General features: G+C 41.9%; 1 protein-coding gene across 3 annotated transcripts; it reads right to left on the bottom strand.

The window, feature by feature from the left end:
- Nucleotides 1–4907: 4907 nt before the first annotated feature.
- On the bottom strand, nt 4908–21242 carry LOC130109093 (cytoplasmic polyadenylation element-binding protein 4-like). 3 transcript variants are annotated; one of them, XM_056275831.1, is made up of 12 exons: nt 21147–21242; nt 19075–20202; nt 18852–18950; nt 17940–18033; nt 17000–17050; nt 16856–16879; nt 16282–16458; nt 9158–9247; nt 8909–9027; nt 8452–8566; nt 8154–8335; nt 4908–7892 (listed from the first exon to the last, which is right to left on the bottom strand). In XM_056275831.1, the coding sequence occupies exons 2-12, from the start codon at nt 20140–20142 to the stop codon at nt 7665–7667; spliced, it is 2247 nt and encodes a 748-aa protein (XP_056131806.1). In that variant the 5' UTR covers nt 20143–20202; nt 21147–21242; the 3' UTR covers nt 4908–7664. The 3 variants fall into 3 exon arrangements, with proteins under 3 accessions (XP_056131806.1, XP_056131815.1, XP_056131822.1); XM_056275840.1 differs by having other exon boundaries at nt 17940–18030; XM_056275847.1 differs by lacking the exon at nt 16856–16879.
- Nucleotides 21243–22814: the final 1572 nt, after the last annotated feature.

The following is a 22814-nucleotide window of genomic DNA, read 5'->3' as shown; positions in this document are numbered from 1 at the left end:
CAAGGCAATTTTGCTTAGCATGTGTGTCTCTCTCTCTCACACACACACACATACACTACCGTTCAAAAGTTTGGGATCACCCAAACAATTTTGTGTTTTCCATGAAAAGTCACACTTATTCACCACCATATGTTGTGAAATGAATAGAAAATAGAGTCAAGACATTGACAAGGTTAGAAATAATGATTTGTATTTGAAATAAGATTTTTTTTACATCAAACTTTGCTTTCGTCAAAGAATCCTCCATTTGCAGCAATTACAGCATTGCAGACCTTTGGCATTCTAGCTGTTAATTTGTTGAGGTAATCTGGAGAAATTGCACCCCACGCTTCCAGAAGCAGCTCCCACAAGTTGGATTGGTTGGATGGGCACTTCTTTGAGCAGATTGAGTTTCTGGAGCATCACATTTGTGGGGTCAATTAAACGCTCAAAATGGCCAGAAAAAGAGAACTTTCATCTGAAACTCGACAGTCTATTCTTGTTCTTAGAAATGAAGGCTATTCCATGCGAGAAATTGCTAAGAAATTGAAGATTTCCTACACCGGTGTGTACTACTCCCTTCAGAGGACAGCACAAACAGGCTCTAACAGGTGCTATTTAATGAAGATGCCAGTTGGGGACCTGTGAGGCGTCTGTTTCTCAAACTAGAGACTCTAATGTACTTATCTTCTTGCTCAGTTGTGCAACGCGGCCTCCCACTTCTTTTTCTACTCTGGTTAGAGCCTGTTTGTGCTGTCCTCTGAAGGGAGTAGTACACACCGGTGTAGGAAATCTTCAATTTCTTAGCAATTTCTCGCATGGAATAGCCTTCATTTCTAAGAACAAGAATAGACTGTCGAGTTTCAGATGAAAGTTCTCTTTCTCTGGCCATTTTGAGCGTTTAATTGACCCCACAAATGTGATGCTCCAGAAACTCAATCTGCTCAAAGAAGTGCCCATCCAACCAATCCAACTTGTGGGAGCTGCTTCTGGAAGCGTGGGGTGCAATTTCTCCAGATTACCTCAACAAATTAACAGCTAGAATGCCAAAGGTCTGCAATGCTGTAATTGCTGCAAATGGAGGATTCTTTGACGAAAGCAAAGTTTGATGTAAAAAAAATCTTATTTCAAATACAAATCATTATTTCTAACCTTGTCAATGTCTTGACTCTATTTTCTATTCATTTCACAACATATGGTGGTGAATAAGTGTGACTTTTCATGGAAAACACAAAATTGTTTGGGTGATCCCAAACTTTTGAACGGTAGTGTATATATATATACCCAAAGGGTATTAGGGTTTAATTTGGGAACCATATAAGAGATTAGATGGTGCTCTCTAGTGGACAAAAGGAAAATGATATATGAATAATGCTTTCAACAAAAACAATGGCATTCTTTACTTTCTTTCCATCACAACATTTTACTAGACAAGACTAACTGGGAACAAAGACAAAAAGATCAATTCTGTTCTTACAAAACGAAAAAAATATCTGCCTTGTCAAAACAGTTTTTCTGGTAAACACGACCCCCGAAAATTCATATGGAAGCAACATTAATGCGTTGTGATATTTTAACGGTACTGTTTTTTTCTTTCTTTTCTTCCCTTTTTTTTTGTTCCGTTGAACAAACAAATTAAATCCAACAAAATAAACATCAACCTCTTCTAAACCCTTATGACGTCGGACTCCACACAGGGTATTCTGAACAAACCAAAATCCACCCACCCATAAGAAAACACGGTGTGCATGCGCATGGACAAGGGTTTGTTTTAGTTAAACCTGTCCTGGGCGTGTTGGAGGGCAGGTAGGCCCCTGCAGGTCACTCACACGGTCAGGCCACCGTTGCTCTTGAGGGACTGTAGTCTCTGTCTGAGGCACCTGTTCTCATGCAGCATCTTGGAGATGGTTTGAAGGACGGCCGTCTAAGGGCAAGAGAGACAGAGAGAGAGATTACAAGCACAGAAGACAAGGGTGCAGGTGGGGAGGGCCCCCCGGTTTGGTGGTGGGGGTCTCTCTGTACCTTTTCGTTTGCGGTGGACGCTTGGAGGCGTTTGTTTTCCTGGGGGAAAGTGTAGACGTCTCTCGTGCAGTCAGAAGCGGAAGCTGAAACTACAAAGAAAAAAAACAAAAGACATTTCGGCAGTATATTTATAAAATGTTCTGCACCGTCTCGTTAAATTGGTCAGCGTTCTGAATAAACCATGTCGATGTCTGATATTAAAAAGGCTAACTTTTACAGGTACCCAACGGCGACGTAGCATCACGGCTACTACCCCCCGGGTTTCACTGTTTGCTAACAACCTACTTCAAGCTAATCTCAATACCTTGACTGGCTTTCCTCGTTTTTTTCACCGCCGCCATTAACTTCAACGACATTCTCGGGGTTTCGTCAACCGATCTCGTTTTCGCGGGGCTTTGCCATTTTGCCATGTTGGCCTTTTTTTTCTTGGGCCAACTCATTTTAATTTTAATCGCCTCGTCCAGTTTTTTGCCATTTTTATTTCCTTTCCTCTGAGTACCGGTGGAGGTTAGCTCCACTGTGTACTCCTCAGGTTGTAGCCCATCTCTCTGACGGCAACGTAACTTGGGACCAAACCTCGGCGTGTTGATGTTAGACACAGGTGACATCCTCCAGCTGTGCTAATTGACACTCCAATGAGAAAAATAGAATACATACACTTGTTTTATAACAGTTTATAACGCGGCTGAGACGAATAAAACCGATGTTGACTTGAGTAACGACGCGTCACATTTACCGTTAGCTTTATATGGAACAAGCTGTACGTCATTAATTACATCCACGCGGCGCTCCGTGTGGCCGCGTGAATGCGGTATGATGACGTGTGATGCTTCACCGGCGCCACTAGGTGGCAGTGCAGCCAGATAACGTGACGTGGAGGTCGTCAATGTCACGCAGGTAAACCACTGTTATTTGTCTTTTTATTGCACATTAAATTGCCTTTTTGTTATGTTTTTCTACTAGTTATAGTTTCTAATGTCAAACACTGTGAGTTGTATTTCAGTATTATTAATATTTCCGTAATGCCGGATCTAGAAAATGAAGGTCTCAGATGCAGGATTGCCTGCATTGCTCATTAAGACAACGTGGCCTTTTCGTTCCTATATATTTCGGTAGGGCATGTCGTCTGGTAACTGGAGGGTTGCCGGTTCGACCCGCAGCCCCTCCTTGCAAAAATTTCGCGTTGTCCTTGAGCAGGCACCTAAAATCCTAACTGCTCCGGTTGAGCTAGTGTTACCTTGCTACCTTGCATGGTTGACACCGCCGTCGGTGTATGAGTGGGTGTGTTAACGTGAGGCATTTATTGATTGTAAAGTGCGATGAATGGCTGTTGCAGCTAGAAAAGTGCCATATAAATGCAATCCATTTACCATTCTATATACAGTTACGTGAAAAAGTAAGCACACCTCATGAAATTTTTTTTCTTTTTCTAACAGATCTATTTGATCTCCATTTAAGCAGTAGCTATAGATAAAATGTGATCTAATTGAACAATACAATTCTGAAAAAATTGTAGCAATTCATAAGAGGTGCTATTTCCTTCTATGGAAAAAGTAAGTACACCCTGGGCTCTGAAAGCTGGTATTGTCCCCTTTGGCAGAAACAACCTCAAGTAGGCATTTCTTATAACTGTCTACCAGTCTGACATCGACTGAGAGAACGTTTTCCCCACTCCACCATGCAGAATTCTTTCAGTTGTGCAATGTTTGAGGGGTTTCTTGTTTCAAATCCCCCCACAGCATCTTGGGATTTAGATCAGGGCTTTGACTTGGCCATTCCAGAACCCTCAATTTCTTTCTCCAGCCATTCCTTGGTGGATTTACTAGAATATTTAGGATTGTTGCTATTTTGCAAGGTCCACTTTCGGGTGAGCTTCAATCTACTGACCGATGGTCTCACGCTATCCTCAATCACAAGACTTTGCTCCACTTTCTTTGACTCATCAGTCCAGAGAACATTGTTCCAGAAATCCTGGTTTATGCCTAGGTGTTCATTGGCAAACTTAATCTTGCCTTGATGTTCTTTCTAGACAGCAAAGGTTTCTTCCTGGCACACCTCCCATGTTGATCAAGTTTGTGGTGGACTCATGCACTTTGACATAAACGGTGGCAAGAGCTACCTGTAGGTCCCATCATGAAGTTTTGGGGTTCTTTGAGACTTCTTTCAGCATCTTGCAGTCTGCTCTCGGGCTGAACTTGCTGGGGCAGCCTGGAGAGGACAAGGTGGCAGTTGTTTGAAATGTTCTCCACTCGTGGGTGATCTTCCGGAAAGTGGAACAATTGATTTCCCTTCCCAGACTCAAAGGCCTGTATAACCTTCTCTCTGAAGGCCTCAAGGGAGCTTTCAATCTAGGCATGGTGGTACCACACACTTCAGTTGAATTCTCAATTGACTTGACTTAGCAACAACAAGCAAACCAAATGTCTGAAGTTTAAATAAGACAGATTCACCCGAGATGCTCTCTAGCAATGTTCTAATCACTTGCGCCTGATTCCAATTTTAGGTATTTGAAGTAGCGATAAATTTAGGAGTGTACTTTACCTTTTCCACATGCAAATTTTGCATATATTTAAATTATACAATGGACTACAAAATGTAAATGTTGCATATTTGTTAAATACCCTTTATCAATATTGTTGAAATGAAGATCAAATATCTGTATGTTGAAAAAGTCAACACTTTACATAGGGTGTACTTACATTTTCCATGACTGTACATCTGACCTGTCTCAGCTTTAACTGCTTGATGTGACAGAAAGCCTGTTCCACAACAAAAACAATGCTGACGAAATCCATTAGTACTAAATTTATTGGAAAGGCTTTACGCAGGAAGCATTTTCAATCAAAGCTTTTCACCTGGGTGTTTGGAAATGAAAAAAAAACAACATCCAGCTACGAATTCTTCCTCACAGTTGTTTTATTCATTCAACATCTCACATTACAAATACTTCAAATGTATGCATACAGTTGTAAATAGTTGGCTGCAAATGAAAATATGACGTTAGGTCTTTGTTTAACTTCAATACTACAAACCAACTATAAAACTGATGTCTGTATCATAGCGTAACTTAATCAGGATGAAAATATAAAAAGAGGAACTTATAAATGTGAAATGATGATAAAAATCAAAGAGCTATCAGGTAAAAAAAAAAAGTTAATAAATACAACCTTCCCAGGATACAATTAAAAATTTGAAATTTTGCAATCAAGTAATACTAAACAGACATAATTTTTTTTTCCATCTGAAAATGTGGAGCACAATACAGCAATTAGAAAAACTAGACACATCAACAGGTTTAACACATCACCCCAAAAAATAGAACAAAAATCTGATCAAAATGATAGCTATACATTTCAATTGAAAATATAGCAAATGCTAAATACATCAGACCTAGTATTTACAATGTTTTCAATCACAGTAGCATGGTAGTAGCAAAATAAGTAAATAAGCACAAACCTAATGTTTGAAAATAAATTCAGGTATAAATTAGTAGAAAGTTTTTTTTCCTTGCAGACACCAGCATTAATTAAAGGAGAAAAAAAGATGGGTAAATGATTGCATGGTTTGTTTGGATTAAATGATTTATGCTGCGGAGACTTCTCTATGGAAAGAATAAGTATTGCACATAATGGCTCGAAGTTAACTTGCAACATTAATCACATTCAGGTTATGTCCCAAAGCATGCCACATCACGAGGAGGGAGGGGGTGGGGGGCAGTTGATCAAGTCTCCACGCTAAAACATCCTACCGAGTGTCCTCTATGATACAAAACTCCTCCAAGTGTAGTCTGCATAAACCGCATGTTTATGTGTGAGGAAGGCAGAAAATATATTGAGAGACTACAAGTGGTGACTGGGGAACAAAAATTAAGTCGAAAGGAAAAAGGGAGATCTAGTGCGTCACAATAGGTCCTGCATCAACACTAGCCATGTTATTTTGTATTATTTCAAGCATGCCAAGAATAACTAGAACTTACAGGCAGTTCCAGAAAGAGGATCCAAGTAGATTACACAGCTGTCATTCATTCTGGCGTTACAAGGGATATTTCACGTCAACCAAAGCCAACATTTACCCTATGACATTCTTATTGACTAAAACTAGAAGCAGAATATCAGAATATATTTTCAAGACTATCAAAATCCATTTAGAAAGGTCTTGCCGCCATGCCTTAGGATCCTGTAATTATGTCCATTATAACAGGAGAATATGTATGACTGGCAAATAGGTTTTTTTTCTCTTTTCCCCCCCTTCTACAGAATCATATCAATGCACCAGACAATTTGGAGATTTACCAGCACTTAAATATAGAAAAGCTAAATTGAAAATTATATTAATATCATTCTTTTGTTTTTAAATTAAGTTTACCATAAATGCAGATCTCTTAGTAACAAAAGGTACAAAATTATTTTTCACCAAGTGAAAAAAATGAGGTATTGCAAAAGGAGTTCTCCCATCTGTGAAAAATGTGCCTAAAATGACTATTGAAAAAAATATTTAGAAAAGTAGTGCATAATAAATGTATATATGTTCATGACAAAATAATCAGCTATAAAACACTGTACAAAAATCAGCAGGCCATGTATAAAATAATATCTTTATCTCTGTGACAGCAAATTCTTCAAAGAGTGTCCAGCTACTACTGTATCCATCCACAACACCTGTTAGAGAAGCCCCAGCCATGGTAGAGCGTGCAGTGGTATACCATGAGGACAGCTCAGGGAGACTGGACTGTGCATTCCCGTTAGTTTTTACTACATTAGCATTTTAGCTTCCAGTGCTAATATCCCTGACAATACAAAGTGAGCAAATACTACTGCCAATACCTGAGCCCTGAGGGCCATGTCTTAATCAGCTGAAACCCACAAAATGAAACTCAAAGTCAATTCCAGCCAGCCCCTGCATATGATGAAGGACATACCATCATCCAGACATCCCTCAGATCCACAACTGCTTTCGATGACTTGTTTTAGGCCACTCTTTGGTTCGCCCTTTCTGGTAACAAAGTGTAGATTTTTAAACCAAGACCTAAAACTTGCGCAAGCATTGTTAAGACGCCTGCCAGACCGAGGGAAATTTAGTTTTGTGACGTGGCTTGATGCTATACACTGAACTGCTTTAAATATTAAATCATCCAACCAACTGAAATAGTGTTTCCTCTCCACCCAGTTTTGAGTCCAACCATTTGCACTCAACCTTTGGTAAGCAGTACAGTTCTCTAATCCTGCATGCACAATGTAACAAAATGCACCCTTCTTTAAACACAACTTCCATAGTCATTATAATGATTTAGGTACAACAAACCTCACTCAAATTTTATGTTATTCTTAACAACAAATGTAAGCAGCTTTGCCAGCTAATACAAGAACAGAAAGTATAGTCAAGTCAGAAAACATCTAATTCCAAATCTAATGCATCCATACTCATGCACACTCCAACTTAAAATTCAAAAACATAAATGGGATTTCACTTCTTTTGACATTTACTTCTATTAGAAGACCCAATTTAAAAATAAAAAATTAAATTAAGCATTGATAATTTTTTAAACTTATAGGACCCAGCAAAAAAGAAAAGTGCATTTATTTTCTATATGTTTTGCCCGCAACCCAACCCCTAACTATACCCTTTATGTCTCTCCCTCTCTTTCCCTCCCTTGCCTTTTCTTCTCAGTTCCAACGGAAGGAGATGTGTCTTGGGCGGTCCCCTCCCTCCTTCACTAAGGGTTTGTGGAACTCTCGGCCAGCCCTGGAATGGATGGCTGCCCAACAGTACTCACAGTAGTACTGTAAACAGGTAACATTGGCGCAGAAGAAAGGCGCAAACTTTCCCCCACAGCGGGTACCCTGGCACTCATCACACAGCTGATCGTCCAGGACATATGGCTTCACTTCCACCTGAGAAGAGGGGGAAGGTGACATAAGGAATGTTATACGTGGATAGAGGAGAGAAGGAGTAGGAAAAGAAGAGGCGAGCCAGACCATTCACAGGAAGGTCAATATAGCGAACAGATATGGCCAGAAATCCACGAGTCAACTTTAAATGCATGCATGGCTTACTACTTGAATAGTGGAAATAATATGAGTAACATCTTACAGACATCCCACAAGTTCTTTTTTGGGCTAGGAAAAGAAGCTGCTGAGACCAAGGAAACTTACACGTTTATCAATCTCTCCATGCTGCAGCTGAACAAATCGAGCACTGATGGCTGCAATGTAGCTTTGCTGATTGGAAAAAGCCACACGCCCTGCCCCTTTTGGGTACTTTAGTTCAGGGTCTGTGTCAATCCCTGCGTAGCACACCCCCCCGTACAGACGGTCCATGATCATGGCAAGCTCCACTAGGAAAATAATACACACATACAAATATTATGTGGATGCAAGTCGCCATTATGTCTGACAGGGTGTTGTAGTAATGTGAAACAAATAGCCCAAGACATAATCCTGTTGAGTTTACCTGCACGCAAGGGACGTGGGACACCTCCAACAAAAATGGTCTTTCTCGGGTCCAATGGCTGAGAACCATCCATCACAAAGTCACTGTCATTTAGGTTCCAGGGCCTGATCTGGACCTACAAATAAAAAAAGATAAATTATACACAAGCAATTGCTACTGGCTTCTTCTCATTACGTATTTGCAATGAGCATACATTTTGCTAGGAATATAAGCATTAGTGAAGTGTGTGAATCCTGCAGAGCTAATTGGTTACCATGGCAAAGGCATCAGTTGGCTGAACATTACATTGGCAGCTGGGTTTAATATTTTAGGTTTCTGAAACTGATGCATCATCCATATCCCCTTGTATGTAGCACGGTAGATGGCACCATACAACACAAGTCTCCAGACATACAATTTAAATTTGGGACAGCTAGACAACCTTACACATTTGCAGCCACAGAGTGATAAGACTCACAGGCTTGTCTTTGATGGTGGGGCTGGAAACACACAGGTAAAGTTTGCCATCCTCCTCAATACAGGCATCAATCAGAGCCTGCACAGAGCTTTCATCTTGGAACAGTAAGAATGCATATCCTAGAGAGGTTGAATAGAGGAAAGACAAACAAGGACACATGCATATGATAAACAAATACTCATGGGGTAGCTAAATTTTGTGCAGCCAATGTGCTACCACAAAATAATATGTTGCACTGGAGCATCTCACCTTTTGGTGGGAAATAGGACTTGCTCTCTGCCTTGTGTGGCCAGTCAACAAACAAGTGACCAAATCGGCGGAAGCTGGCCGTGATTTCATCTGAGAAAGGCAAGGTAACATAATTATAAAATGCAAAATTTCCTCTTGTTTGTAATAAATAGCATTTTAAACAACCCATAGTGCTACTAATAATCAAATGTTTGCAGATTAAAAATAAAGTGTGCCAAGTTGGTATTCAATAGTGTCTTACAAAAATTGCATATAATGCCACTAATGAGAGTAATGAAATACTTTACAATGCAATCAGTAGTTATAAATAGCTAGTTAGTACAAATTAATCACAAATGCATTTAAACACTACTTTAAATCAGCACCCAAAAACACTGATGCCAAAAGGCAGCAATTAAATTACCATATTCCCGGACTACAAGTCACATCTGAGTACGAGTACGTGGAGCAGGGCATTTTAGCAGAATCCTCAGCCTGCACACGTGGCTCATCTCCACCTGCAGAGCTCACCATATAGGTTTTATTGACAATTTTAATCTGTTTTAGGTTCGTTTTTCCCTCTTCAGAACAGACGGAGTCCACCCGGGCTGGGTAGCTGGAATGCTAGTGGCCAACCTGCAGCTGATCGTACAGTCTTCTCCACGTAACTGACTATTTAATTTCCACACTTCCCTCCTAGAACCTCCGTTTCCGCCTACGATGGCACCACACAGTATTGTTTCACCCGCTAGCTCCCCCCACTGGCCTCATCTGTCATCAACTCTGACTGGGAGTTTTCCTCATACAGACTATTAGGCACCAGGCTTCTCATCCATGACATATTACGATGTGACCGGCTAGTTAAATAGGCCGTTTATACGCGCATGACCTGTCATAAGTTTGCCCTCTACAATATCTGATTTATCGCCAACAAAGACCCTCCAGTCAATGACTTCATCACCGAGCACAAACTGGACTATTTATGTCTCACGGAAACCTGGCAGTCACAGAATGACTTTCTAAAGCTAAATTCAGCAACTCCACCACGATTTGTTTACATGTGCAAACCTCGGACTTCAGACAGAGGAGGCAGCCTCATGCTGCTCTATCACAATAGTATAAAACTAACGCCACTCTCTCTTGGTCGTGTGAATTCACGTTTACAGCGGTCACACCCAGCACTGGTGTGGGAAGATGGCGGCGCGAATTTATGTTTGCGGCGGCCTCACCCAGTACTGCCCATTCAGTGTCTTTGTCCACATCTAAGTTTATGTCTTCATTTGATGGCTGGGAGAGCTGGCACTGGATCGGCTGAGAGAGCTTGGTCTGCGGAATCGTGTGGGCCCAGGGACCACAACCCTGCCCGGAGCTAGCGTTGACTGTGTTTTTGGTGTTTTTGTGTGGAGTGCAGGGAGGTGTGTCAAGGGTGTCTGGCTGGGAGAGCTGGCATTTCATCGGCTGGGGTAGCCTGGTCTGCTGCGTCCGGCGGGCCCAAGGACCATGGCCCTGCCCAGAGCTCTGCCTGAAGAGGAAACACCGAGGGTGGTCTGACAGGACACGGAAGTGGGGCAGGCTAAGCTAACTGCTAGCCAATGCAGACTGGCAGATCTGAGTTGTCCTGGCTGGCGTTCATTCTCTTCGACAGTGTTTTGTTGTTGCTTAGTTTAGATATAGTATGTGTTTAGTTTGGATATATGTGTTCTCATCTCATCTCATCTCGTTTCATCATCAGCCACTTCTCCAGGGTCAGGTCGTGGTGGCAGCAAGCTAAGTCAGACACTCCAGACATCCCTCTCCCCAGCAACACCCTCCAACTCCTCCTGGGGGATCCCAAGGTGTTCCCAGGCCAGATTGGATGTGTAGTCCTTCCAGTGAGTTCTGGGTCTACCCTGGGGTCTCCTCCTAGTCGGGACATCCAGAAAACCTCCAAAGGAAGGCACCCAGGGGGCATCCTAATCAAATGCCCGAACTACCTCAACTGGCTCCTTTCGATGCGAAGGAGCAGCGGCTCTTCTCCGAGCTCCCTCTTATATGTGTTATTATGTATGTATGTATGTATGTATGTATATATATATATATATATATATATATATATATATATATACACACACATACATACATACACATACACACACGTGTGCTCTTAGTTTAGATATATGTTCTTAGTTTGGATATATGTGTTCTAGTTTGGATATATGTGTTCTTGTAGTTTTTGGATGTCTTTTTGTCTTTGTGTTGCACTGCTATGGGCTATGGAAACGATATTTCGTTCCATTTCATGTACACAAGTATCTGAAGTGAAATGACAAATTAAGTGTTCCCGATTCCTGATTCAACCTGATTAATCTTCCTTTGAACTGCTGGCTATTAAACTCTATGGACGTACACACCCATCATTATTGCTGCTCTGTACAGACCACCTAGCAGGGGTGGGCAACATGATCCAGAAAGAGCCAGTGTGGGTGCAGGTCTTTGTTCAAACCAAGCAGTTACACACCTGATTCTATTAATCAACCAATACTCTTTGCTAAGGACCTTGATTTGTAGACTTAGGTGTGTAACTGCTTGGTTGGAACAAAGACCTGCACCCACACTGGCCCTTTCTGGATCATGTTGCCCATCCCCGGGTCTAGGCATAAAATATTTTTATCACTGAACTCTCAACAGTTTTAACCACCCTTAGTGCAATGTCTTTGAATATAATCTTAATGGGGGATTTAAATGTTCATTTTGATAACACTGACAATATGTTCACTAAAGAATTTAAAGTAATGTTAGATTGCTTTGATCTAACACAATATGTCAAATTTACAACCCACATCAAGGGTCATATCCTTGACTTAGTTTGCTGTTCCAGCATCGCACCGTATAACATCACCTCTGCTGAACTATGCCATCTCTGGCCATAAAGCTGTGTTATCCAACACCAACCTCCTTCTTCTTCTTTCAGCTTGTTCTCTGTTCCCTGTCCCTTAACAGGGAACAAACACCAACCTACTGCTCAGTAAATCAAGGGTGCATCACACCATATCATACCGCAACATTAGATATGTTAATCCAGATGATCTCAGCAGTTAAATTACCTTGAACCCCATTCCTGCTCCCACCTCCTCACTTCTTGATCTTATGGACTACTACAATCATATTTCATCTTCTGCACTTGATACTTTAGCCCCCCTGAAAACACGGGTTGTCTCATTTGCCCATACTTCTCCCTGGTACACACCTGAATTACGTCAGCTCAAGGCTATAGGTCGGTGCCTTGAGAGGCTTTTCACCAAGACTGGACTTACTGTTCACAAACAAATGTATTCGGATCATATACTCCATTACAAAAATGCTCTTTCAATAGCTAAAATGAATGAATGCCTTTGTCATTGCACAGTTGTACAGCGAAATTAAGTGCAACTCCCCGGTGGTATAAAATGTATAAAAATAGTCAAAATACAAATAGACACACATTTGCAGCACAATCAACATATAATGTAAGTGTAAGTGCAAAAATAAGTGTAACATCTATCACACTAGATAAGTAGTCTGTATCGCACTAACCTGAGTCAGCATATTTTTTTGCACATGGCAAATGTAAAACATCCTATTATACAAATATCATCAGTACAGTTGCAGGGAATACTAGAACTCTTCTCCACATTCAAAAGGTTACTAAATCCACCTGAAACCAATATGAACAGTAATCTTTTTAATGAACAATGCTCTGCTATTTTTGAAGTTTTTCAATGCCAAAATTAGTACCATTCATAGGCAGCTAGCCTCTGCTAACATCATGCAGACTGACTTACCACCAACAAGTGCCAAGAAACCGTCCCCATCCATTGTCCTGTGTGACTTCAGTCTTCCAACTGAAAATCACATTTCTGAACTTGTTACCAAGTCTATCAGCTCAATGTCACCTGAATCCAATTCCCACAACCCTAGTTAAACATGTTTGCCCTTTCATCTCCCTGATAACCTCCATCATCAACTCATCTCTGTCCACTGGTACAGTTCCTCCTTCATTGAAGGTTGCCATAATCAGACAACTCTGAAAAAAACTAAATTTAGATTCTACTGACCAAAACAACTGCCGGGCTATTTCCAATTTATGATTCATCTCCAAAATGCTTGAGAGGGTAGGTGCATCTCAACTCCAGATCTACCTTGATAACTAATCTCTGAACAATTCCAATCTGGCTTTCACCCCAAACATAACACAGAAACAGCCCTGGTCAAGCGTCCCTACAGATATAATCGGCTGCGTTTGCGGGTGGGAAGCCGGATGTGGTTATGTGTCCTGGTCGCTGCACTAGCGCCTCTTCTGGTCGGTCAGGGGGGCCTGTTCATTTGGGAGGGGGAACTAGGGGGAATAGTGTGATCCTCCCCTGTGCTACGTCCCCCTGGTGAAACTCCTCACTGTCAGGTGTAAAGAAGCAGCTGGCGACTCCACATGTAACTCAGGAGGCATGTGGTAGTCTGCAGCCCTTCCCGGATGGGGAGAGGGGGTGGAGCAGTGACTGGGACGGCTGAAAGTGGGGTAATTGGCCAAGTACAATTGGCGCGAAAGGGGGGGGGGGCAAGGAGAAACAGCCCTGGTTAAGAGCACTAATGACTGCCTTCGTGCAGTTGACTCCAGTCAACTCTTTATCCTCATCCTCCTTGACCTCACTGCAGCCTTTGATACTATATCACATCAGCTCCTCGTGGATTGTCTGGCTAGCACTGGAGTTGGGGGCACTGTATCAGTGGTTTGCTTCATCCCTTACAGACAGGACACATTTTGTACAAATTCAGAATTACCAGTCAGAAAGTTTGATAGTTCCTCATGGAGTTCCACAGGGTTCAGTGTTGGGGCCACTTTCTGTTTATTATCCATCTCCTCCTCTTGGCAACATCTTCCGGCACTATGGTATCCATTTCCACTGCTATACTGATGATACACAACTTTATGTGTCAACTAAGTCCACTCCCACTCTCCCCTCCAGTACCCTCACTGTTTATCTCTTTATTTTATTATCTTATTATCTGATTGTATAGAAAACGGCTTGTGTTCTATCATAACAGGTGTCTGAAATTCTGATTTGACCAGAAATGTAAAGCGCTTTGAGTGGCTGTTGCAGCTAGAAAAGCACTACATAAAATGCAACCTGATTGATTGACTGATTGATTGATTGATTGATTTCCATAATATACAGATATGGCTGACTAACAATTATCTGAAATTCAAACAATAGTAAAACTGAGCTACTCCACATTGGCACTAAGTCTCCATTCTCAAAAACTAATATTTGCTCACTCCCCATTGCTGGAGCTACCATACCTGTCTCCGCTTAGGCTAAGGGCCTTGATGTTATGCTAGATAGTATCCTTTCCTTTTCCAGTCATATAAACAATGTCTCCCGGATTGCCTTTTTCCATCTGCAAAACATCTCAGACTACGTCCTGCTTTAACACAACACTTAATGGAAGTCTTAGTCAATGCTTTGGTCACATCACACATTGACTACTGCAATTCGATGCGATCTTGGCAGGCATCCCCAACAAACTTATTCACCGACTTCAACTCATCCAGAATTCTGCAGCATGGATTATTACACTTCCAAAGTCCACTGACCATGTCTCTCCCCTGCTGATTCAATTACACTGGCTTCCTGTGTCACAGATTAATTCTTTATTATTAACATTCAAAGCTCTTTTATAATCTATCCCCTGCTTATCTCACATACCTCCTTCAGGTTTACACTCCATCTTGCTATCTGCGGTCTTCACCAGCAGACCAGCAGGTCTATTGGCACTACCAGCCATCAACCTCAGCACAATGGGTGCCAGGGCTTTCTTCTACACTGCACCCAAACTCTGGAACTCCATTCTCCATCACACCTAGTTCCATTTTATAGAGCACATCCACTTACTGGACACCATTACAGAATTCAAAACTGCTCTTAAAACCCACATTTTTAGACTAGCATACTCACTTTAACAGCATCAAATTCATCTTGTTTAACTCCTGCTGATATATTGCTTATTGTGTGTTTTACTGTTGATTGCACTAATGTTTTTTACTGCTTTTTTTATTGTATTTGATGTAAGGTGACCTTGACCATCATGAAAGGTGCCTTTAAATAAAATGTATATTAGTATTATTATTACTACAAGTTGCATTCAGCAAAAAACATGTTGTTGCGAAGTCACATTTGTATGGTGGTACAGTAGTCATGCACAGGTCAGAGTTATTAATACCTGCACCCAACCGACCTGGTATGAGAGCCAATTCACACCGCCTGACCTGCTAAATATGCGTTAATTAACCACCCGAACTCAACTCAACCCGCAAACCTCCAAATTTAGCCTAGGCTACAGCAAAGTGAGCAGTGTTACATCATTTCATTTTTGGGCCATTTGCCCAGCATAATACACTGATTGCAAGACATAGCCTATTGTATCTTAGCCTCTTAGCATCTGGGTCTAGGCTACGAAAACAGACAAATTTTTCCAAATGGTGTTCTTTATTGTTGAATAGCAGCAAAACGAGTAACCCTTCATTAAAAACAGGAACTCTGTCTCTCTTGCTCGCTCGCTCACACACACAAGCCTCTTCTTTCTGACCAAGAAAAGAGTTTTGGTGGTGTAAACAAAAGCTACGCATACCACTTAGGGAAAAAAACTCGGAGGTGAAGGCTCAACACTCTAAAAAATATGCACTGACCAAAACCACGATTGCAAATTTAGCTTGAGAGAGAGAGAGTGAGAGAGACTAGTAATGCACAGCCTAGCCTATTGCATGCAATGTATCTAAGTTATTTATAACTTACTCGGTGCAATGCTTTGTCACTTTTTGACCCGCCTGCCCTAACCCGTGATATTTTCTGGTAAGCTTAGCCGAACCTGGCCATTGGTAAATATTTTCAATTGAGTCACAAGATTAAACAGTGTCATCTAGTGGCCTTAGTTGAAATGCAGTGTAGTCGTCCCCAAAAAAATTAAATTGTATAAATCGCTTTGGAATATAACTTGCAGGACCAGCCAGACGAGTAAAAAAAAAACAAGTGACTCATAGTCCAGGAAATACGGTAAGCTTTTTACAACTATCTTTGAGATTAAAAAACTAAAAAGGTAAGTGTCCTCTTTTGGGGATAAAATATCATCCATACCTTCATCTATGTCTGGGGGCAGCCCTCCTACAAACACTTTGCGTGAGTATCGCTCTACACGCTCCCCATTGAGATGGGGAAAACAGTGGGCAGAGCCAAGGCCAGCTAGTCCCTGGTCACCGGACTCCTCTTCTCCACAGGGGCGCTCATCCTCCATGGGGAACAGGGAGGAATGGCCTGAAGAGGGAGAGATACTGGCTGCTTAAGTGAGTTGGACTGTGGCTCTGCATTAATTCACCACCGCTTAGATTAAATCAGTGTAAAAATCCATACACACCACATTAAATATAAGATTAAACATCTAACATCAAGCAGCCATGAATGAAAGAAGCAATGATTGCATTTTAATGGAAAAAAAAATTTACTGATTGGTAATCAACCCTTGGAAAGGCATACAAACCCAGCAGAAAAAAAGGCTCAAACCCAGACTAGATTGGAAGTTGAAATAAGCAGCGACACTGAAGAGTCAGCAGACAAACACACAGGCCAAACCGGAGAGTCAGCATGTAAGCACTGCTGCCACTTTGCAAATGGCATTACATAAAACAAGACAAAACACATTCACTAATTTTACCTCGTCTCCTGCCATAACTTCTAGCTGCATGTAAAAACAACACAGAACATTTTGACATCATTTTCTTTTTTGAAGAGGAACATGGTCATTTTAAATCAACACTGTTCCAGCTTTACATGTTTTGCATGCATTCCATTTACATACCATTCATAGGTAGAGGCCCGTCTCCACCCTGGTGAGAGAAACCATAGCGACCTACATGTGACAAGACAACAAATTTAACAGTGGGTACATAGCAACACAATCTCAATACAATCTGAATTCCCCTCATGTCTCCAATAATTCATCGTCTTCTTTGCCTATAAGATAATGGACAATGACTTCACACATTAAAAGAGAAACTTGGGATATAGGCTAGGCCAATCCAACTGTGCCAAAATTCTAATTTATGCAGTAATTCTGACATGCAGTCTAAATAGAAAGACAAACACAAGGAAAAGGAAACATTAAGTCTGTTACATTTTTCTACCCTTTTCTGCCAAGTCCACCATTTTATCATTGGGATTCTGGGAGTAATGTTTTGCATAGAAAAGTTTTGGTCAAAAATAAATCAAACATCAACTGGCCCAAATTAGCCTAAAAATCATTACGAAGTGCAAGCCTTTTCCCTATGATGAGGAAAAGTTTCATTTAAAACAAAGCGACAAAGCTGGACTAAAATGCTTAAATTATGACCTAATTAGTTAAGCAGGGGCCAAAGGTCATCACAGGTGTGTGTGTGTGTGTGTGTGTGTGTGTGTGTGTGTGTGTGTGTGTGTGTGTGTGTGTGTGTGTGTGTGTGTGTTTATTTGTTACATAGCAGGTTAAGGCAGAAATATACTGAAAACTCCCATCACTCAAACCTCAATCACTAAAGTCAGGCGAGGTCTTAATCTCTATTAGCACATAGGGAAGAGTGGACATAATACTAGCATATAACATCTTATCCTCTATACAAAGTCTAAATAGTATGTATACAGAAGCCTGGCAGTCAGAATTAAGTCATTAATTAATCAGCATTATAAGCCATTCTCTAATTTCCAGCTGGCTGCCACCTATGGGGGGAAAAAATCCCTTCCATGTTATTGTCATTGCGAGAACCAACCTTTCAAGGAATCCTGCTCAGCCCTCATAATGTCAATCAGAGAGTTCTCGAGAGAATGCATACTGAAACCATCAAAGGAGCGTGTTCTCTCCTGCTGGAAAATAAAGAGAAAGAACTGTTTGCATCTACTGTTCCACTGTATATGTACACATGAAGCACAAAACACAAGAACCCTGATATATTTATTGAGATGGTAATAGTTGATTAAAAATTACCATCAAGAAGGTATGATAAACAAAATATGCCCAATTATGTTTGGCAAAATAACCAACACAAATCCATAATCAGATCTCTCTTCTGAAGATACTTTTTCACAGGCTAAAAATATATGTCCTTCTGCTAAACTCATTTCAAATAGCTGCATTTCTTAATCAAATCATAGAGATACATTCATCCCACAGTCACACCTAATCTGGAGATAAACAAGGCTAGGATAACTGAGAAATAAGAAGGGCAAAATGGTGCCTCACTGCATATCTAAATTGGCTGAAAGCATACAGAACTGTGGTAGAGTACATCTTGAAAGAGCATGAGAGAGCCCATGTGATTAGAAGATTAAACTACTCTCACTTGACTTGACTACATAAAGGCCTCAAAGGTAAGCACACACAATAAGCTTCCATTTATTTAGGGAGAACAAATATCAGTATTTCAGATTTAATTTATTATCAGATGATCCATTTTTTGTACCGTTTTGCTGAAATGTTTTGCTGTTCTTTAAATTTGTTTTACATCACAACATTTAGTAGAGCACATAATGTTCAGCTCTGGTTCAATATAAAAGGCTTGAATTTGTGGCACTCTGTTGTCCTACTGGTTACCGTTCCAGAGTAATTTTTTGTTGAAAAAAAGCAATTTTTCTCCAAGTAAAATAAGTAAAATACAAAAAACAGATTTCATTGTTATGTTCACCTGAAAAGGGTAGACACTGTCACTGCGACTCACACCATCTTCTATCCAGGCCTTGTGGTTGAAGCCAGAGCTGTTTCTGGGGTACTTCTGTGAAGGGACCTAAAAACGACAGTTGGGAATTTGCATACAGTTATTGTAGATCAGCTCTTTCGGGAACTAAAATATGGTGAATGAGCCCTTACGCCTTCTAGACTTATATTCTGTAAAAGGTATGAGTAAATACCTGGTTGCTGGGGAAGGATTTCTTCAGTGGAGAGATGGAGTTAAGGGCAGTCATCCCTCCATTGAGCCCTCGCCTGTAATCTCGAACTCCCTGTGTGCCTCCCCAACCCCCATAGCCCCCACCAGGGCTCCAGGAGGTGGAAGTGGGGGTGGAGGGGCTCTGATAGCTTCCCCAAGGTGAAGGGGGTTTGCTCTGAGCAGGAGCCAGGTGTGGCATCTGGGTGAAGGCTCCACTGCGATGAGGATGCGGAGTGAAAGAGGGCTGGGGTGGGTGAGGGCTTGCTGGGGAGCGTCGGTGCTGTTGTGGGACAGCCTGATTGTGGGGGTGGTAGTGCTGGGGGTGGGGTGGAGGAGGTGCAGTGTGGTGTTGGGACATTGGTCCAATCTGGGGGGAGAAACTGCCCCCTGCACCAAAGCCTGGCCCGGCATGGTGGGAGAAATTCTGGAACAGGAGGGGCGGTCCATTGGCGTTGGAGCCAGCAGGGCCAAAGAACCCGCCAACATCTTCCCCAACCACTGGAGACTGGTTAGTAGGGACCGTGGGGGACCAGTTGTTGAAGCTGGTCAGGGAGGAGGAGGAAGAGGCAGATTGCGCACAGCTAGTACCCATACCCAGGCTGTCCTGGTAATCAAATCCACACTCGGACTCCATCCTCAGCTTCTCTTTCCCACCGCTACTCTCCAAGTTGCCCTTCTCCAGGGTCCCATCTACAGGTAGCGCTCCCTCAAGCTCTTCTAGGCCCCCACCAGTTTCCTGCTGGCTCGGTGAGAGGGTTTGAGGTGGGGCCTGGACCTGAGGCTTCTCCGTCATGTCCTGGAGGTCCAAGGCCTTGGACTTGTCCGATTCCAGAATCTCATCTTGCATGTTAGTGTGCTGGGCTACGGTGGGGAACAGCCAAGTACTGCCCCCATTGGTGGAGCAGGTGTTGTTTACGAAGGCGGGGGGGCTGGGGGGGTTCGAGGGGTGATGTGGGGGCTGGGATTGGAGGTGAGGAGGGATCCTTACAGGAAAAGCAGATTTGTTACCGCCACTGTTCTTCACCAGGACGCCAAACCCGTAGTCCCCCATTTATAAAACCCAGTAAATCCTCGCTTCTTCTTTTTTTTGTTTTTCACTGTCTTCTTTATCCTGGGAGAAAGGGTAGGAGGAATAAGAGGACACACAAAAGAGAAAAACAAAAACAAGGGATTGTCATAAACGTGATTTGATTTAGACTCAAAAAACAAGGCTCACAAACTGCAGTGACTGCACCCTGTCTGGTCGTGTGATGTAATCAGTGAGATTAAATCATTGACTCGTTTAGCCATGGGAGGCCCAGATGAGATATTACACTAAAAAAAAAAAAAGCCACGACGGAAAACACCCAACCTAGCCAGCGTAGGCTGACTGCGAAGGCAGCTAACAGCTTGTGCTAATGAAACTGACGTCTCCAAAGGTCGTTATGCGGCTAACTGCAAGCTAACAGCTGCTCCGCCACCTTCCATGTGACCTATAAATCATACAAACTGCAATGGTCCGTTTTTGAGTCCGCTTGTAATGTTACAACGTGCCTGTAATTGATAAAATGCGGCGGAAGGTTGAGGAACGAACACCTACCGAGTAATCTTCCTTTTTTTTCGGCAATGACCTCCTCATACGCGACCATTTAAATAGAGGGAAATGTTGACGATGACGTCTCCTGTCTGTTCAGAATCTAGGGTAGTTTTCTTCTGCAAGCCGCTAGGCTAGGATAATAGCCGATAAGCTAATTCAGTGGATACACTAGTTGTTTGTCTTTTTGCAAAAACGCGAAGCAAAACGTGTATCTCTTAAACGTTACTCACAAATATAAGCAGTTCACGGGAAATCGTTATTAGCTGCAGGACGACGGAATTTTCCAGGGCATAAACTCGAAATGGTGTGTGGCTCTTTAAACGACCTCGTCGGTTTCGTGTCCTGTATGTTCAATGTCACACAGCCTACCAATCCTTGTCATCATAATGTCTTAAGCTCTCGGAGTACGCGTCTCTTCTGCCGTTCTCACACGACGACAAATCGGCGTAATTGATGAAAAAAAGAAGACGCATATCTACCTTTAGTTTAGTGACATGACCTTATCGTTTGGATGGTGCCATATTTTAACTTGTTTTTTTTTATTTTCCTTTTACAGCCTTTCCAAAGCAGCCGGTGTAAATGGTCTCTTCTCTTCTCTTCTAGATGACAGCTGGGCCAGTCGGGAGACACTTCCGTCTCTAAACCCCGCCCCGTCCATCAGCCACCATCCACACTCTGCCAGGGTTTCCCTTTTAGCCCCGCCCACTTTTACAGATGCCCGTCGTTTCATTGGATATTTCTTGAGTCCACACTATTAACGCTCCTTTCAATGAATGGCATATGCATTTAAAACTTCTCCTCCCAAATATGGATGCCTTGAGTTGCATGGGAGGAGTTTTTAACCAATATGAAATATTGCTCCAAAGCAATTCTTAACTAATCCTTCAAACTGAACAGATAAATCCCCAACCAGTAAACCAGTGAAACTGTAACCAAAATGGTCAGCTACTAAGCAGCGGTGTCATTCACTAGAGATGGGATAAAGCAAAAGTAGAATATAGTTTTTTTGTCCATTCCAGATAAGTCAAGTGTCAAGTAATTGTACTGTCCCTTCACCCCACCCTCTTGGACATTGTTGTGCTGAGGTGTGTGCATGGTCAATCGACAACCCTTGGAAATAAGCAACATCTCGATATCAATAAAGAACATGACAGATAGATAGATAGACAGATAGATAGACAGATAGACAGATAGACAGATAGATAGATAGATAGATAGATAGATAGATAGATAGATAGATAGATAGATAGATAGATAGATAGATAGATAGATAGATAGATTAAAAAAGAAATTAAGAGACCGTGACAGACTGCTCTCAGCTGAGCTCAAAGTAAAGCACTGCATAGCAATCTCATTAAAATAAGCTGCTTCTATTTTCAGCTTGTAATCGAGCTTGACAGCTTGATTAATTTTCTCTTGGTCAGATTTGAGCTGTGGTCGATCTCAACAACCCACCTCCACCACAAATGCCAACATAGTGCACACCCATCCACCTGATTTAGCACACACACACACACACACACACACACACACACACACACACACACACACACACACACACACACACACACACACTTTTGTTTTCCAACAAAGCTATCCATACTACATCGACAACAAACCCTTTATAAGCAATCCTATCTTTCATGGAAGGTGCCATTGATGTGCAATTATACCTTACAGTAGTGTCTTTAATGGTATCACATTCAGCAGAAAAGCCATCCAGCATGCTATTCACATTTATTCATTAGGCTCCTTAGCTAATCTCTGTTATGCATGTCAACATTTAAGACACCCAAGGCAGCAAGACCCCACCCTCTACATCTACATTTTCGGTGAAACCTGTAGAACTGAGTTTCAGCTAAAGTATTTATACCTTAAACTGCTAAGTCAACACAATTTCAATCAGGAGAGACATAGTGAAGGACGTAAAGATAATGTTTATTGTAACATATGATTTAGTGGCAATTAAGCCATGTCAAGAAAGTCTTTGGCGCTTAGACTCAACAGGGAGATTTTTTTTAATTGAGCAGCAGCATAATAAATCCCCCCATGGAGTCCAGACACTGGTGGTGGTGGTGGCTGACGACTTCTGCTGAGATGATAAGGCTGATGAAGAGCTGAAACTGATGATCTGTGAGGACTAGGCG

The sequence above is a fragment of the Lampris incognitus genome, chromosome 1 (genome assembly GCF_029633865.1).
Source record: "Lampris incognitus isolate fLamInc1 chromosome 1, fLamInc1.hap2, whole genome shotgun sequence".
NCBI lineage: Eukaryota > Metazoa > Chordata > Actinopteri > Lampriformes > Lampridae > Lampris > Lampris incognitus.
The sequence above is the reverse complement of the archived record's forward strand: the minus strand, read 5'-3'. Positions and strand labels throughout refer to the sequence as shown.

Excerpts from the sequence above, each read along its gene's own strand:
- LOC130109093 (XM_056275831.1), bottom strand. The coding sequence starts at position 20,142 with ATGGGGGACTACGGGTTTGGCGTCCTGGTGAAGAACAGTGGCGGTAAC. Across the intron at positions 16,459-16,855 it reads AAGTTATGGCAGGAGACGAG|GCCATTCCTCCCTGTTCCCC; the intron begins GTAAAATTAGTG and ends CTCCCTCTTCAG. Across the intron at positions 9,028-9,157 it reads GTCCTATTTCCCACCAAAAG|GATATGCATTCTTACTGTTC; the intron begins GTGAGATGCTCC and ends CAACCTCTCTAG.